The sequence below is a fragment of the Lichtheimia ornata genome (genome assembly GCF_029851405.1).
Source record: "Lichtheimia ornata isolate CBS 291.66 chromosome Unknown scaffold00018, whole genome shotgun sequence".
In the NCBI taxonomy this organism is placed as follows: Eukaryota; Fungi; Mucoromycota; class Mucoromycetes; order Mucorales; family Lichtheimiaceae; genus Lichtheimia; species Lichtheimia ornata.
The window spans coordinates 77,705-91,420 of NW_026695338.1; the positions used below are offsets into that span (position 1 = coordinate 77,705).

Genomic DNA, 13,716 nt, shown 5'->3' on the forward strand with positions numbered 1-13,716 from the left:
ATGGGGTGTGGGGGGGGGGGAGTGGAGTGAGTAGGAAGGAGTGGTAAGGGGATAAAGGGGTCAGGGTGTGTTTGTGGAAGGGACCATCGCAGATCCCCGTCAACTGCAAAGTTTGTGTTGTTCATTTATATACCACCAACTTCGCGTTTGCACTTTCACTCTTGATCCACCCCTTTTCCTTTTTCTTCTATAACATCAATTATTATGGATTCTTCTACTGCTGCTTGTTGCTTTGACCCACCACGTCAACAACATCATCCATCTCATAATGCCTTTTCTTTACCTCCACCTTCACACCTTCATCACGATTCCGACCATGTGTTATCGCCACCACTTACGCCTTCCGTATCACCATCTATGAATCATCCATCTTTCAAACGCAAGTTTCCATCTTCGTCATCTTCAGAAATGAGTAGCCCTTTAGCATACACGCATCATCATCATCATCACGCTACACAGCCTTCATCATCAGCTGTGCCTGCGCGGTTAATGTCATCATTTGACAATGGTCAAGAACGAAGGTCATCAACAGGAGCCTTGGTGGAAGAATACCATCGTCATCCTTATTGGACAGCTGATGTGCAAAAGCAACGATCCATGTCATTTTCGGAACGTACTCCTGCCTCGCGACGACAACCTAACAAACAAAATAAGCATGTTTGCACATATGCGCATTGTGGATGGAGTTTTAAGCGGTATGAGCATCTCAAGCGGCACATGTTAGTGCACACAGGAGAACGTCCACATGGGTGTCCTTATCCAGGTTGTGGCAAGCGTTTTAGTCGCTCCGACAACTTTCATGCCCACTATCGAACCCATACCAAAAAGGCCATTGAGCAACAACATCATCAAAAGCGTCCTAGCACTGATGATCCTTTTGCACCTCCACAAACATCATTGGAGCCACAACATCATCCATCACCTCCACCCACTTTACCTCCGCCACCTCCATCTTCTTTTCATTCCTATGACGACCATCATCGATACCGAGCTTATCATGCTCCACCACCTCCACCACCTCCTCATTTGCCATCGGTGATGGATCGTCGTCCAGCACCAGCACCACCTACAGAGCCAACAATGTCATCGTTCTTGAATGAACATCATCGACAGCATAATACCATGGTTGATGCATCACCTTCACCTGCAGCATCTTCGTCATCTGATGATGAAAAGCAGCATGTATGTACACAGCCTGATTGTCAACGAAGATTCAAACGACTCGAACATCTCAAGCGTCATATGCGAATTCATACGATGGAACGTCCCTTCCGTTGCACATACCAAGGTTGTCACAAGACATTTTCACGTTCAGATAACTTAACACAGCATCTCAAGACACATGAACGACGCGAATCTCGATATAGTCAACAACAGCGTCAAGATCAACAACGATCATCAATGTCCTTTGTTGATTTAATGCATCCTCCTCCTCCTCCATCTTCATCATACCAAGAGCAGCATTCATCATCATCATCACACCACCACCATCATTCTGCCACAATGTTGCCACCTCCCTCATCAACCGCACTTCCTCCCATGTCCTCCTCATCAGCACCATCAATGCATCACATGCTTAGCTGGTCCCAAAATGATGCTGCAACAGGCAGTGTTGGTTGTTAATCCTGCTCACTTTCCACTTTGCTTATATACATACAAGCTTCCATCCATATTCCCCATCTCTTGCTTTTACCCATACATCGTTGCTCTTTTTACATACGTTTGCCCATGATAATTGTTGTGTTTCTTGCAGATAAAGAAAAAAGTTTCCACAATCGTACGCTTTCACACACTTTTCTCTCTCTCTTTCTCTCTCTCTCCTTTGTGTCCAATAACGTGTCATGATAATGATGTAAATGGGGGGTCGTGTATTTGAATGAATTTGTCGATAAGAAAAGAACGTCGTATAGGTGCTGCTGAAATGAAATCCAGTAGTTTATTGTGACATGTTGAGCGTGTAGAATACTGCTTAGTGCTGACGACGAGACTCGGCAATAACACCTTGAAGCTCATCGATTTTCTTCTTGGCACGGACGAAGGTACCGAGCTATTATAAACCAAGGACAAGAGGTCAGTCATTGAAACGTGCAATCTTATGAGCAAGCAAAGTCAACTTACTCTTCTCTTGGTGAGCTTCTTGGCACGCTTATCACGGGAGTTCTTGATCAATTCCATGACACGACGCTCGTAGGGGGCAAAGCCAGCAACTTCACGGACGATGCTGCGGACGAAAGCAGTGCGCTTGCCGATAGCCTAATGGTGAAAGCAACCAATGTCAATGCCATGGACTCCAAAACGACCTATCCAATCCATCCATCCATCCATCCATCCATTTATCCATCCATCTACATACACGACGTTGGGAAGGCTTCTGCTTGAGTTCACGGCGAGTGGTGATGTGGCCTTTGTTGATGCCAACAGCGATGCCAGACTTGGGAGCGACCATTTGCTGTTATTGATTAGAAGGGAGGAAGGATCGATGCGCTGTGGATGGCTATGTCAGGTAAAGCAGCCCGCCACTCACCTTCCTTCAGCTGAGAATGAAATGTATCCAATCAACCCATTCACTCTATCCAGCCAGCCACTTGCCCCCCTTTGCTTTGGTGGTTGCTTATAATAAATGCATCATTCATCATTATCCTATCTATATGTACATCGCATGTTATTCAACACCTGATATCAAATGCATGGCATCCTTTGATAGTATAGATAGATAAAGAGCTTACTGTACAAGGTTTATATGTAAAAAAGAAAATAACAGGGGCATGTATGTATGTGGAAGGCTATATATATGGCAAGCGGAGGCGTACTTAAAAAAAAGAGGATGGATGAAAACTTCTATAGAGGAGGCAAACATTATACAAATGAAAAAGGAAACATGTATGCGAGCAAGCGAAAAAAAGCACTGTGGAAAGGGAGACGACCGGTAGATTGGAAATGACTTTACAGCTGGAATGAGGGTGACGACGACAAGGTTGAGGCATTGCAAGATACCGGTGAAGGGTGTGGTGATTTTGCATGACGTTTCATATCGTGCTTTCGAGCAAATCGCTTGCCACACAAAGGGCAAAGATGATTCTTGGGACGATTGGGATCATGAGTAAGGACATGCTCCTTCATGTTATTGGCACGGTTGCTTGTGTGAGGACAATGGGGACAATAATGGATACGTGGACCAGTTCCTCGACGACGTTTCTTTGTGCCCGATGAAGATGAAGAAGATGGTGATGATGATGATGATGGTAAAGACATAGTTGATGGCGCCATCATGCTAGTAGGATCAAGATAACCCATTTGAGGAGTTGTAAGAGAGGTGGTGCCTAGCTCCATGTGATCCAGGAACGGGGTGGTTTCAAAATGTGACATAGCGGGCGACACCATATCATGTTGCATAAGCATACAGCTACTGGTGCTACTCATGGCAGGTGATGAAATTGACATTTGCTGCTGATCAAAAGAGGATGGCTGCATGTTGAATGACACAGGGCTGCCAAGCAATTCGTTAAGGCAAAAGTCATGCTGATCCTGCAGCATTGTTGTGTTGTTACTGACATTGGTGGTGGTGGTGGTGTCATCGGTAAACATCAAATCAGCCATGGATGATCCAAATGAAGAAGGAGCAAAGCTGGTATCTAAAACGTTATTCTGTAAGACAACCAACAATTCGGGTCGGATCAAATTGCGCTCCTGTTGTCGGGAGTCAACTTACCATTTTCAGGTGAAAATGAATACAGGCTCTCGTCGCTTGCAGAAAATGGTGACAGCAAACTGTTATTGTGGGGATGAGAGTAAGAAAGGGTAGAGTGATTTGTAGTGGAAGGAATAGCAATGGGAACAGCAGCAGAGGAAGGTGATAGTGATCCTGTAGTAATGGTAGGATCGTATTCATGAGGAAAACAAGAAGTAGACATGATAGTAGGGTCCTGTTGTTGGTTGTTGGGAATACAAGTAGTATTGGTAGTGGTATTGGCACATTCTGTTGAATTGGCAAATAGGTTGTCACCAAGAAGGATTTCGTTCGAAGATACAAAGAATGGAGTGGACATTCGCAATAAGTTAAAGAAGTTTGGGGGAGGTTGTTGGGTTAAGGTACAAGTGCTATTCTCAATTGACAATGAAAGGAAAAGGGAATAGGATAAAGAGAATTGTCAAGGATAAATCTTGGTCGGGAAAAAGCCGTGTTTGGGCTGGAGGTCATGGTGTTCTTATATAACCTTTGGAAGGATGTGATGTGTAAGTGCCATATCCGGGATGCATGCAGCTGGCTTTCAAATGATAGGTCACTGGTCCCAAAGCGGCGGGCCACAGCCGCAAGACAAGGTGGAGGAGGAGTAAGTGTGCAAGCAAAAAGATATGGAGCATCTTACAAGGGGGTACAACACAACACCCGCGTGCGTTTTACTTTTTACACAACACACAGACCCGTCCCCCACAAACAAACACTGTCGCGTTTATTTTTTAGCTGTCAACATGGTGCGTATGAACGTAATCATTCCCTTTACAACAATGATCCCCTCATGGATATACGTTGGCTTCATGATGTATGTCACCTTCTGAATCCATCTAAAGTGGTATTCTAGAACTCCAAGGTTCTATACAGAAGCAAGATGTATATGCTCGTGCGTTTACATGTACAACATGTAGGCAAGCAAGGGAAGGGGAAACTTTCTGACGAGAAGGCAATTACTGCATTTGGACGCAAAAGCCTCGTTGTGCCATATAGAGCAATGGCGTTAGACCAATTGCAGGCCTGTAAAGTGGCTTTCCGCTTGGCTGGCCCTCCCCCCGTTGACATCATACCTTTATCCTATTTGCCGATGCGATTTGGTGTAACCGAAAATGATGGCCCTCTCACTGCTTGAAGCCTAATGCTGCTTTTTGTAATGCGTCGATTTGTTTGCTCAGCAAAAAAGGGCAGATCCCGATACACGATAAGTCCATACTAGCTATACTTGCGCGCATTATACATGTGAAATGGCGCTCTACACAAGCGGGGAATGTTTACACGCGTATTGCGAGCCATACAAAGGTAAATGTGTGATCTCTGATTGATGGCGCTTCTTAATTTCCACCACACTTCTGATTGTGTATTTTAATCACTGTTTCTATTTTCGCTCACATCAAGGAGCAACATGCAATGCCATTCGCTGGTTTTATTTACTCTTTGTCTCTAATGCCACGTGGCTATGCTGTTTCATACATTTTGTCACTTGGAATCCTGCATGTCAGGGGGGCACGTGGTTTTGGAAGCATCATCAACATAAAAAGCGAAAAAACAAAAAGGGGAACGGAGATATGGTCATGGCATTTTGGGGGTGCGGCATCCATTGTGGCAATAATCGCGCATTGGGGGAGGATCGTGGTTGGCTATAAAGATGTGAAGGCGTTTAAGAGATGTTGTAGCAAAAAGAAGTGCACTTTTACGGGGGGTGTGATACAAGGACGCTGAGTGATTGAATGACACCGCATGGTTGGTTTGCATATCCTTTTCCCTTTACTTCATCCCCCCAATGAAAAAAAGGCATCATCTTTATTCGGATGGGAGCGATAACCACAGAGTCGGTAAATAGCCTTCCGATGTCAATGTCGCGTGCTGCTGCTGCGTTATCTTATTGTGCGTATGCAGATGATGATGATGGTACACTTTAAACACTACGTGATCAGGTGCATGGTCATGCGACTTTTGCTCCCCCACTAGCAATATCCTCAAATAGAAACCTGGGTGGGCATGTTCGCGATAAAATGAACCAACTTTAACCCATGTGTCGACCGCTTTTCTTGTTTGCATTGATGTGGGTGGCACAACATGTACATACACTACACAAAGGAAGTGGGCCCTGAACCGCTTTTTGTTTCGGGTGAAAGATTCATAGGTGTCACTATTACATACTTCCCATATAGCTTCCAAAATCATACATTATCAGTCATCGAATGTTCCTTGCACCATTCAAAGGAACAATGGTGATTGTGCTGAGTGTGCACGAAATTCTCCGCATTTGACAAAAAGCCAGCAACATGAAATGCACAGAACTTGATCGCACAAGATGATTGGTTACCTGTATTAAAGATGGTTCTACTGTAACATGCGAATGTGCGCGCTTCTCATTTAGAATCTTTTGCATAAGCGTGTGTGCGAAAAGAACACAAGACATTTTTGCGTGAACATACGTATAGGCTTTGTGCTTTGTTGTCTTGGATACGTCTTGTGATCACCATGGTGATGCGTGCAAAAATAGAGATCTTTAGCTACTTGTACCACTTGGTGGCGCCGTAGCGCGCCACTGCGTGCAATGGTCAGTGATGTGATGACGCCTTGTTCTCTACGGACAAAAATTGTGCCATCTCATCATCTATCAGGGTCACCTTTTGCTCAGCGATCGTGCTGTTGGTGGCGATGTATAATCTTTTTATTCGGATCGGCAGAGTTCCCCCGCATCGAATCACATCGCATCATTCTCGCGTGGCCCCGTCACTTGTCAACATGGTTGTAACGGATTACCATGCTCCTCCTTTCTTTCCCACTTTTCACTAAACACAAGCCTTATTCTCCCCCACACATTATGGCGTGCTGTTATCTCGTGCGACCTTAAATTTCGAGCGATCCATCATGTCATGAGCCCCTTTAATATGCACCAATGAAATGTTGCATTGTATCCCATGCACCCGTTTTTGGACATAAGGAGAGACAACGTGTGTGTGTGTGTGCAAATTGATGAAGCAATATATAACCAGGTCAGGTGCTACTACGTTCTTGTTATCAAGCCAAGGATGCAAAAGAGGTTTGGGTATGCATGCTTTTTGCCAAGAGTCATCATCGTCGGCTTATTCCTTCCTAAAAAGATAGCAGCGATTTATTTTTAACTGGGAGTGAACCAACGTGTGCGCTTCTTGGCAATGGGGCGAGTTGTTCAATCGGTACAGAATGCTCCGAGGAGAATATCAAGTCTTGACATTACAAAGTAGATGAGAGAGAAAGAGAAAAGGAAAACTATGTAAAGGCTCGTGGGTTTAGATAGGAAGAAAGCAACGTGAAAGTGGGGTTGTGGGGAATGAGGGGTTGTGTGTGGGCAATGCGAATGCCAGACATATGCATTGTGTGTGTGTGTGTGTGTTGGATCATGTGTTGAAAGTGACAGTCTGCGAGGGCTTCCGGGTAATAGCCGAGGATGTGCATCCCCCAAAGCGAGGGGGTCGGCTCTTGGATTCCTTCTCTCATTAAAGAACATTATAACTCGTGCCAAACAGCTTGTCTTTTACTTTGCTCTCTCTTTTTTCCCTTTCTCTCACACACACATAAACATAATTCACACAATGATATCACTGGATTCGATTTGCGATTTCCTTGAATTACCGACACTACGATACCACTGGCAAGAAATCCTACTATCAACTTTATTATGCAGCATCATCTTTGAACTGTCTCGATGCCTATCACCCTTGCTGTTTCCAAAGACATTCCAGTATTTCAAAGGCGTAAGTTCTCTCTTCCAACAAAACCAAAACCCCGCATCATGCTTGATCTATAATTTGACACACACACCGATCAACCGTTATAGTACACACCCACAAACTGGCATATCCACGTGGTCTCATTTTGCCATTCAACTATGATATCGATTGGTTCCATCATCATTCTTATGGATGGTGAGCTGGCTAAAAACAAGATTTTTGGATACAGTGCATATGCAGCTACCTTGTATTCCTTGTCATGCGGGTAAGAGAAGGAAAAGGGGGGAATACCATGAGCGAAAAGGGTGTCTTACAGTACTTCAAGCTATTTTGTTTGGGACATCATACAGGCTATCCGTTACATAAAGTATCAAGGCATAGGCATGGTGTTTCACGGCATCGCTGGATTCGTGGTCATTTTCTTTTCCTATGTAAGCCAACAACCAATAACAAGCCGTTTAGCCTTATATGCTTAATTAACGCCATTATGACCTATCAAACAGCGCCCATTCATCAACTACTACGGCTCCATCTTTTTGTTGTATGAAGCAAGTACCCCCTTTTTAAACTTCAACTGGTTCATGGTATGTATCATGTTTATTCAATAATTGATCATTGCTAACAACCGGTTGCATCCATGATACATAGGATAAGCTCGGCTGGACCGGTAGCAAACTTCAGCTCGTGAATGGTATCATTTTGATCTTCACTTTTTTCATGGCGCGGATCGTAGTCGGTTTTTACATGTCATATCTGTTATGGAGTAAGTGGTATTGAAAGATGCGTGGTAATGCAGACTCCTAATGTAAGCTGCTTCTTCCTCTCAACTAGTCGATATTTATGCAGTCAAGGAGCTAATCCCTCTCCGATGTAAGTGATGAAGGAATGGATGATAATATGGGCCCATTGGAAGATGCTTATGTAATGGGTAATGCTTTCTTAGATTGGATCGTGTATGGCACTGCTAATGTTGTGACGAGCTTCTTGAACGTTTACTGGTTTGGTTTGATGTTGCGATCACTCCGTAAACGGTTTCCTTCCAAGTCAAAAGTACCCAACAAGACAACATAATTCATCCTCCACTATAACCACTATTCGGACGGCAATAAAGGAAAAAGATGCGTGTGCATTATTGTACGCCATCCAATACCAACAATGACGCATGAACAAATACGATTGTGTAACATTGATGCAAAGTCATGCATTACCCCCACATAAGTAAAGAAAAACCAAGACATGTACAAATGTTGTATTGACAAGATAAAAACGTAAGTTCGTGTGCGTGAGTGGCGAGTATACAAGAATAAGAGAGAGAGAATGTTGGGAATACGAGGATATGGATCTACCGACGAAGGAGTGATGGGGGCATAAATACATGCAAGTTCTCGTCCCAAGCACATGTGGCAACCTGGCCTTCCATGTAAAGATTAAAGTCAACGCCAAGGACAAATTCAGTATGAGCATCATGAACCTCCATCATATTGCGACCAGGGGGTGCTGCCGTATCCCAGAAACGAACACTCATATCATATCCTGCACTTGCAACAACGTTGGGTCTATGTGGCGAACATTTGACACGTCGAACAGCGTATTCATGACCTGCAAGGCACACCACTTCACGATCGGGTCGTCGCATATCCCACACCTTGACGGTACGATCCACAGATCCAGTTACCAACATGTTGTCTTGATATTTGTTCCAATCCACCGACAAAACTTCGTTGTGATGTGCACGAATCGTCTGTACTGAACGTGGACTCTTGATATCCCACACCTTGACGGTTTGGTCACCTGAGCCGGACATAAGCAATGTGGGATTGTAAGGTGACCATGCTGTGCTGTATACGCAATGGGTATGCTCCGTGTATGTTTGCAAGGATCGAGGAGCTTGCGGGTTCCACTATATCCAGTAATACGTAAGCCATTTACTATAGCCATTATTGTCATCCATGCCCCACTTACAATCTTGACAGTGTGATCCCAAGAGCCACTCGAGAAGATGTCTTTGGTAATCAAGTTCCAATCCACTGAAAACACTTCACGTTGATGTTCTTGCCAATTCTGAATGGGGAAATCCTATATCCAAATACACGCGTAAGCCCCAACATCATCTATTACTAACAATGCTCATTCTTACCGCCAATGTTGCATCCCAAAGCTTGATGGATCCATCACCACTGGAAGTAACAAGCTGATTCTCATTGACTTCACTCCATGCAATATCAAACAAGCCATCTTGGGTATCGTAACTAAACAATGGTGTATAAGCATGCATGCGCATGTTTTCCCATAACCCAGTACTTACACTCGCTCTGCAACAATGCCCTCAGGTCCTACGCCCAAAAGCCAAAGGCGTCCATTACCAACAAGGCCGAAATTAGAAGAGGAGGCAACAGCCAACTTGTTTTCAAAGAATGGGCTCCATTTCACCTAATTCAAAAGGGTCAGTCAAGAGAATGTCAACCTGGGAATCATATGCGAGTGTAAGATGCTTACGGAATAGCCATTGAATCCTTCAGTTCTGAACTTGACAAACATGAGTATTTCCCCTCGTTTTGTAGCTTCTCAGGAAGAAATGCGCTGACACACACATAATCGGCTCGTGCGGGTGATTTACAATCACCGAACTTGCTCTCTTTCACGTGTAATTCCGACATTGAAATAGCATTAAAAGAAACTTTTATTGTATCATTTATTAAAGCCTACATGGATTATCTATTGCTTGTCAAGTGTTAAGCGAGACCAGAAACGCTGATGGATGAGAGCCTTCTTAAAGTCACCAGTAATACCATCCACCGATTTGCCAGTGACAATGCCTTCCTTATTCGAGATCTTGACGGAGCTGATAGCATCGTTGACAAAGTCAACACCTTCACCAGTAGCTGCAATGGGCTTACAGTGGCGGAAGGCATCAATAACAAACATCTTGGGTTCATCATAAGGGAACTGAGTAAGGTCATCTGTAAGAGTATCGATGCCCTTGCTGCCGCCAGGCACATACACCGCATCAAAGAGAACAGAGGCAGTGTGCATGTAGGTGCTTGTGATGTTAAGGCCATCTTGCTCACCAAGGTTGACACCAATGAGAGTGGGGTAAGCTCCTTGATCCTTGAGATAGTCAAACATGGCTTGTGCTTCATCAGCGTCAGTGCCAGGGGCAGTGAGAATGGCAACGGTACGTGTACGAATGTTGTTTGGCTTGGGGAAATGTTCAATGGATAAACCAGTCGTCTTGGTGCCATCATTATCAGCAACCTTATCAGGGCAATCAACATTGATACGCTTAGCAATACGGCATGCCAAATCATTGTCAACTTGATTAATCACACCAATCATTCGCTTGCGTACATCAAGGGACTTGCTCTTGCCAATCTCAAAACGTAGACCATCGACCATTTGCTGTTGCTCGGCTTTCGTCAATGAGTTGTAGTATAAACGTGCTTGAGAGTAATAATCAAAGAATTTGGCCGATCTGCCACGTTGCTTGGTGCCAACAATCTTCTCAGGGTAATCAATGTAACCACCATCTTTAGGCTCAACCATGGATGGAGTGTTATCTTGTAGACCATTAGGGTGGTATGCCACATTGCCTTTGTAGATGTTTTGCTGCATGTAACCATCACGTTGGTTGTTGTGAACTTTGTTGATAGGGCGATTGATTGGGATTTGCATGAAATTGGGACTGCTCATGCGATTGAGCTGTGTGTCAAGATAGCTGAACAAACGACCTTGCAACAAGGGATCATTGGTAAATCCAATACCACGCACCACGTGACCTGGGTGGAAAGTAACTTGCTCAGTCTCGGAAAAGTAGTTGTCAACGTTCCGATTAAGCACCATCTTGCCGATAGTCTTTACTGGTACAAGCGATTCGGGAACAATTTTGGTGGGATCGGTAAGGTCAAAGTCATACTTGTCGGCATCCTTCTCAGGAATGATTTGTACGCCAAATTCCCACTCTGGATAATCGCCATTGTTGATGGCTGTGTATAAGTCGTTGCGATGGAAATCGATATCATGACCAGCCACCTTTTGTGCTTCATCCTATAAGAGGCTAACGTAAGCAAAAAGTTGACAATGGTATTACGTGATGAGACCTACCCAAAGCATGTTGGATAAACCTTGTAATGGCTTCCAGTGGAATTTAACAAAGTTAGATTCCCCATCCTCGTTAATCAACCGGAAGCTGTAAAGGTGATAGGTATGTAAGCAACAAGGCTGATTGAATGATACAATTATCGTAAGTTCCTTACGTGTGAACACCAAAACCTTCCACCTGACGTAAGCTGTTCGGAATACCACGACCTGAGAGAGCCCAAAAAACGGTGTGCAGGGTCTCTGGGAATTCTGCAAAAAAGTCGTATGCTGTTTGGTGAGCTGTACCAGCTTGGGGCACTTCGGTATCAGGCTCAGGTTTTCCTGCATGAATCAAATCAGGGAATTTGATGGCATCTATAATCGAAGATTACTTGTGAGATGATCGTGGTATTGTCGTGAGAAGGAATTGCATTCATACCCTGTATAAAGAAAGGAGCAATCGCGTTGCCAACTATACAACATGTACAAGGTTTAGTGTACGTGTTACAGCAAATTGTTGTCATTCGCCATACTGACCAAGATCGAACAAGCCCTCCTCGGTGTAAAAGCGAGTAGCAAAACCCCGTACATCTCTTACTGTATCAGGTGAGCCACGAGATCCCAACACGGTTGAGAAACGAACAAAGACAGGCGTTTTGTGTCCTGGGGTACGTAAAAACTTGGCAGCTGTGATGTTGGACCAGTCATCATACGTTTCAAAATAACCATGTGCACCCACACCACGAGCATGCACCGCACGTTCTGGAATACTACAACAAAGAAAGATTTTGTTCATACTCCTTCTTTTGTGTTGTAAGCTGTTGCTTTGTTATCTTACCGTTCATGATCTACATTATGAATGTTAGTCTTTGTTTTGTATAAAACTACTCAATTCACGTACCAAAATGCATAATCTTTTCACGCATCGCAAAGTCTTCTAAGAGTGTAGGGCCACCAAGTCCAGCTTTCAGGGAATCGGTGTTGTTTACGAGTTGCCTTTGATAGAATGATCGATAGTGTGTGAGTACATGTTGAAATAAACATAGCTGTTTGTATCAATGTCATACCCAAAGTTGGTTGCTTCTTGCTGACCGGCATTGTTCACGGTGAATTCCTCCAATTGGGCGCTCTTGGAGTCACCTTGTTGCTTGTTAAATGCACATTCGCCTGTATCCTGTGCGCATGCAACATGCTGCACTGCCAGTGAGATGCTAATAATGGCGCTCAAGATTGACCCAGCCTTCATGACAAAGAGTAGGGAGAAAGAAGAGAAAGTGTGGTTCCTTAAGAATCAACATCATTGATTTTTTATAATAAGTTTTCATCAACCCGATGTCGCACACTGCTGCTGATGATGGTTATTGCTGCAGCTTATCCGTCAAATCAAGGAGAGCAGTAGTAGCTGGGCGCGGCATGACCCGAGATGTGACACTTGCCTGTGCAACTATGACCACCGTTCTGTAAAGCAAACATCTGCTGGAATTCTAGAGAGCTTATTAATCTTGCTGTGAACAATGACAGCCAATGAAACTTGATTTTAATGTGTAATCCCATTGGGTGGGTCACTTCTTACTAAGGAAGATATGCCGCTCGGTGTTACATTTTGGAAAACCAGGAGCCAGCGGGCTATAGGTTTCTCCCGTTGCCCTTTCCTTCATTCAACTTTGCTTGTGCAATGTGGATCGACCACGACCCTTTTGGGGTACTTTGTACTAGTATATAGTTGGAAGTACACAGTGTGGGAAATAATCATATTACTAAACGTCTCATCTATGATGGGCCACCTAAAACGCGTTATTCAAGCTGTCAAAGCGGGATATCAATTCATTTCCGGTGACTAGATGGGACACAATCTGATGACCTAATACATGTGCATGTCGGCCTTGAATGCTGTGTCAATGAAGGTTACTCTTGCTATCCAACGTTTGTGTCGTGTGTGATTTTGGAAAACTCAGATGGCGGCTTTGTGGTACAAATGGTACGAGACTCCTGCAAAACGAGCCATGCTATGTATGTACGTATTTGAAAGCTGGTGATATCACAATTATGTATAAGAAAGCGGCCGCAGCTTTCTGGCTTCACTCGTAAACTTTTGATTTCTCGTTGAATGGCTTAACGCTACGTATCGAGTAATGATTTTACAATAAACCTACATACTCGTTTATGCAACCCCCCTATTACAATCTCGTA

General features: G+C 44.1%; 6 protein-coding genes across 6 annotated transcripts; 2 read left to right on the forward strand and 4 right to left on the reverse strand.

The window, feature by feature from the left end:
• Window positions 1-204: 204 nt before the first annotated feature.
• O0I10_004751 (uncharacterized protein) lies at window positions 205-1,623 on the forward strand (the record flags this gene model as incomplete). The annotated part of the gene is made up of 1 exon (XM_058484803.1): window positions 205-1,623. The coding sequence occupies one exon, from the start codon at window positions 205-207 to the stop codon at window positions 1,621-1,623; it is 1,419 nt and encodes a 472-aa protein (XP_058344302.1).
• A 346-nt stretch (window positions 1,624-1,969) lies between these two features.
• On the reverse strand, window positions 1,970-2,446 carry O0I10_004752 (uncharacterized protein; the record flags this gene model as incomplete). The annotated part of the gene is made up of 3 exons (XM_058484804.1): window positions 1,970-2,047; window positions 2,119-2,253; window positions 2,354-2,446. 3 exons carry the CDS (start codon window positions 2,444-2,446, stop codon window positions 1,970-1,972), a joined length of 306 nt encoding a protein of 101 aa, XP_058344303.1.
• A 497-nt stretch (window positions 2,447-2,943) lies between these two features.
• Window positions 2,944-4,046, reverse strand: O0I10_004753 (uncharacterized protein; the record flags this gene model as incomplete). Its single annotated transcript, XM_058484805.1, has 2 exons — window positions 2,944-3,632; window positions 3,710-4,046. 2 exons carry the CDS (start codon window positions 4,044-4,046, stop codon window positions 2,944-2,946), a joined length of 1,026 nt encoding a protein of 341 aa, XP_058344304.1.
• A 3,265-nt stretch (window positions 4,047-7,311) lies between these two features.
• Window positions 7,312-8,520, forward strand: O0I10_004754 (uncharacterized protein; the record flags this gene model as incomplete). Its single annotated transcript, XM_058484806.1, has 7 exons — window positions 7,312-7,473; window positions 7,557-7,714; window positions 7,775-7,880; window positions 7,953-8,033; window positions 8,098-8,212; window positions 8,281-8,319; window positions 8,393-8,520. 7 exons carry the CDS (start codon window positions 7,312-7,314, stop codon window positions 8,518-8,520), a joined length of 789 nt encoding a protein of 262 aa, XP_058344305.1.
• A 271-nt stretch (window positions 8,521-8,791) lies between these two features.
• Window positions 8,792-9,987, reverse strand: O0I10_004755 (uncharacterized protein; the record flags this gene model as incomplete). The annotated part of the gene is made up of 5 exons (XM_058484807.1): window positions 8,792-9,349; window positions 9,412-9,525; window positions 9,587-9,698; window positions 9,755-9,879; window positions 9,946-9,987. 5 exons carry the CDS (start codon window positions 9,985-9,987, stop codon window positions 8,792-8,794), a joined length of 951 nt encoding a protein of 316 aa, XP_058344306.1.
• A 177-nt stretch (window positions 9,988-10,164) lies between these two features.
• Window positions 10,165-12,772, reverse strand: O0I10_004756 (uncharacterized protein; the record flags this gene model as incomplete). Its single annotated transcript, XM_058484808.1, has 8 exons — window positions 10,165-11,493; window positions 11,551-11,635; window positions 11,703-11,901; window positions 11,966-11,998; window positions 12,064-12,296; window positions 12,365-12,374; window positions 12,428-12,522; window positions 12,594-12,772. 8 exons carry the CDS (start codon window positions 12,770-12,772, stop codon window positions 10,165-10,167), a joined length of 2,163 nt encoding a protein of 720 aa, XP_058344307.1.
• Between the last annotated feature and the right edge of the window lie 944 nt (window positions 12,773-13,716).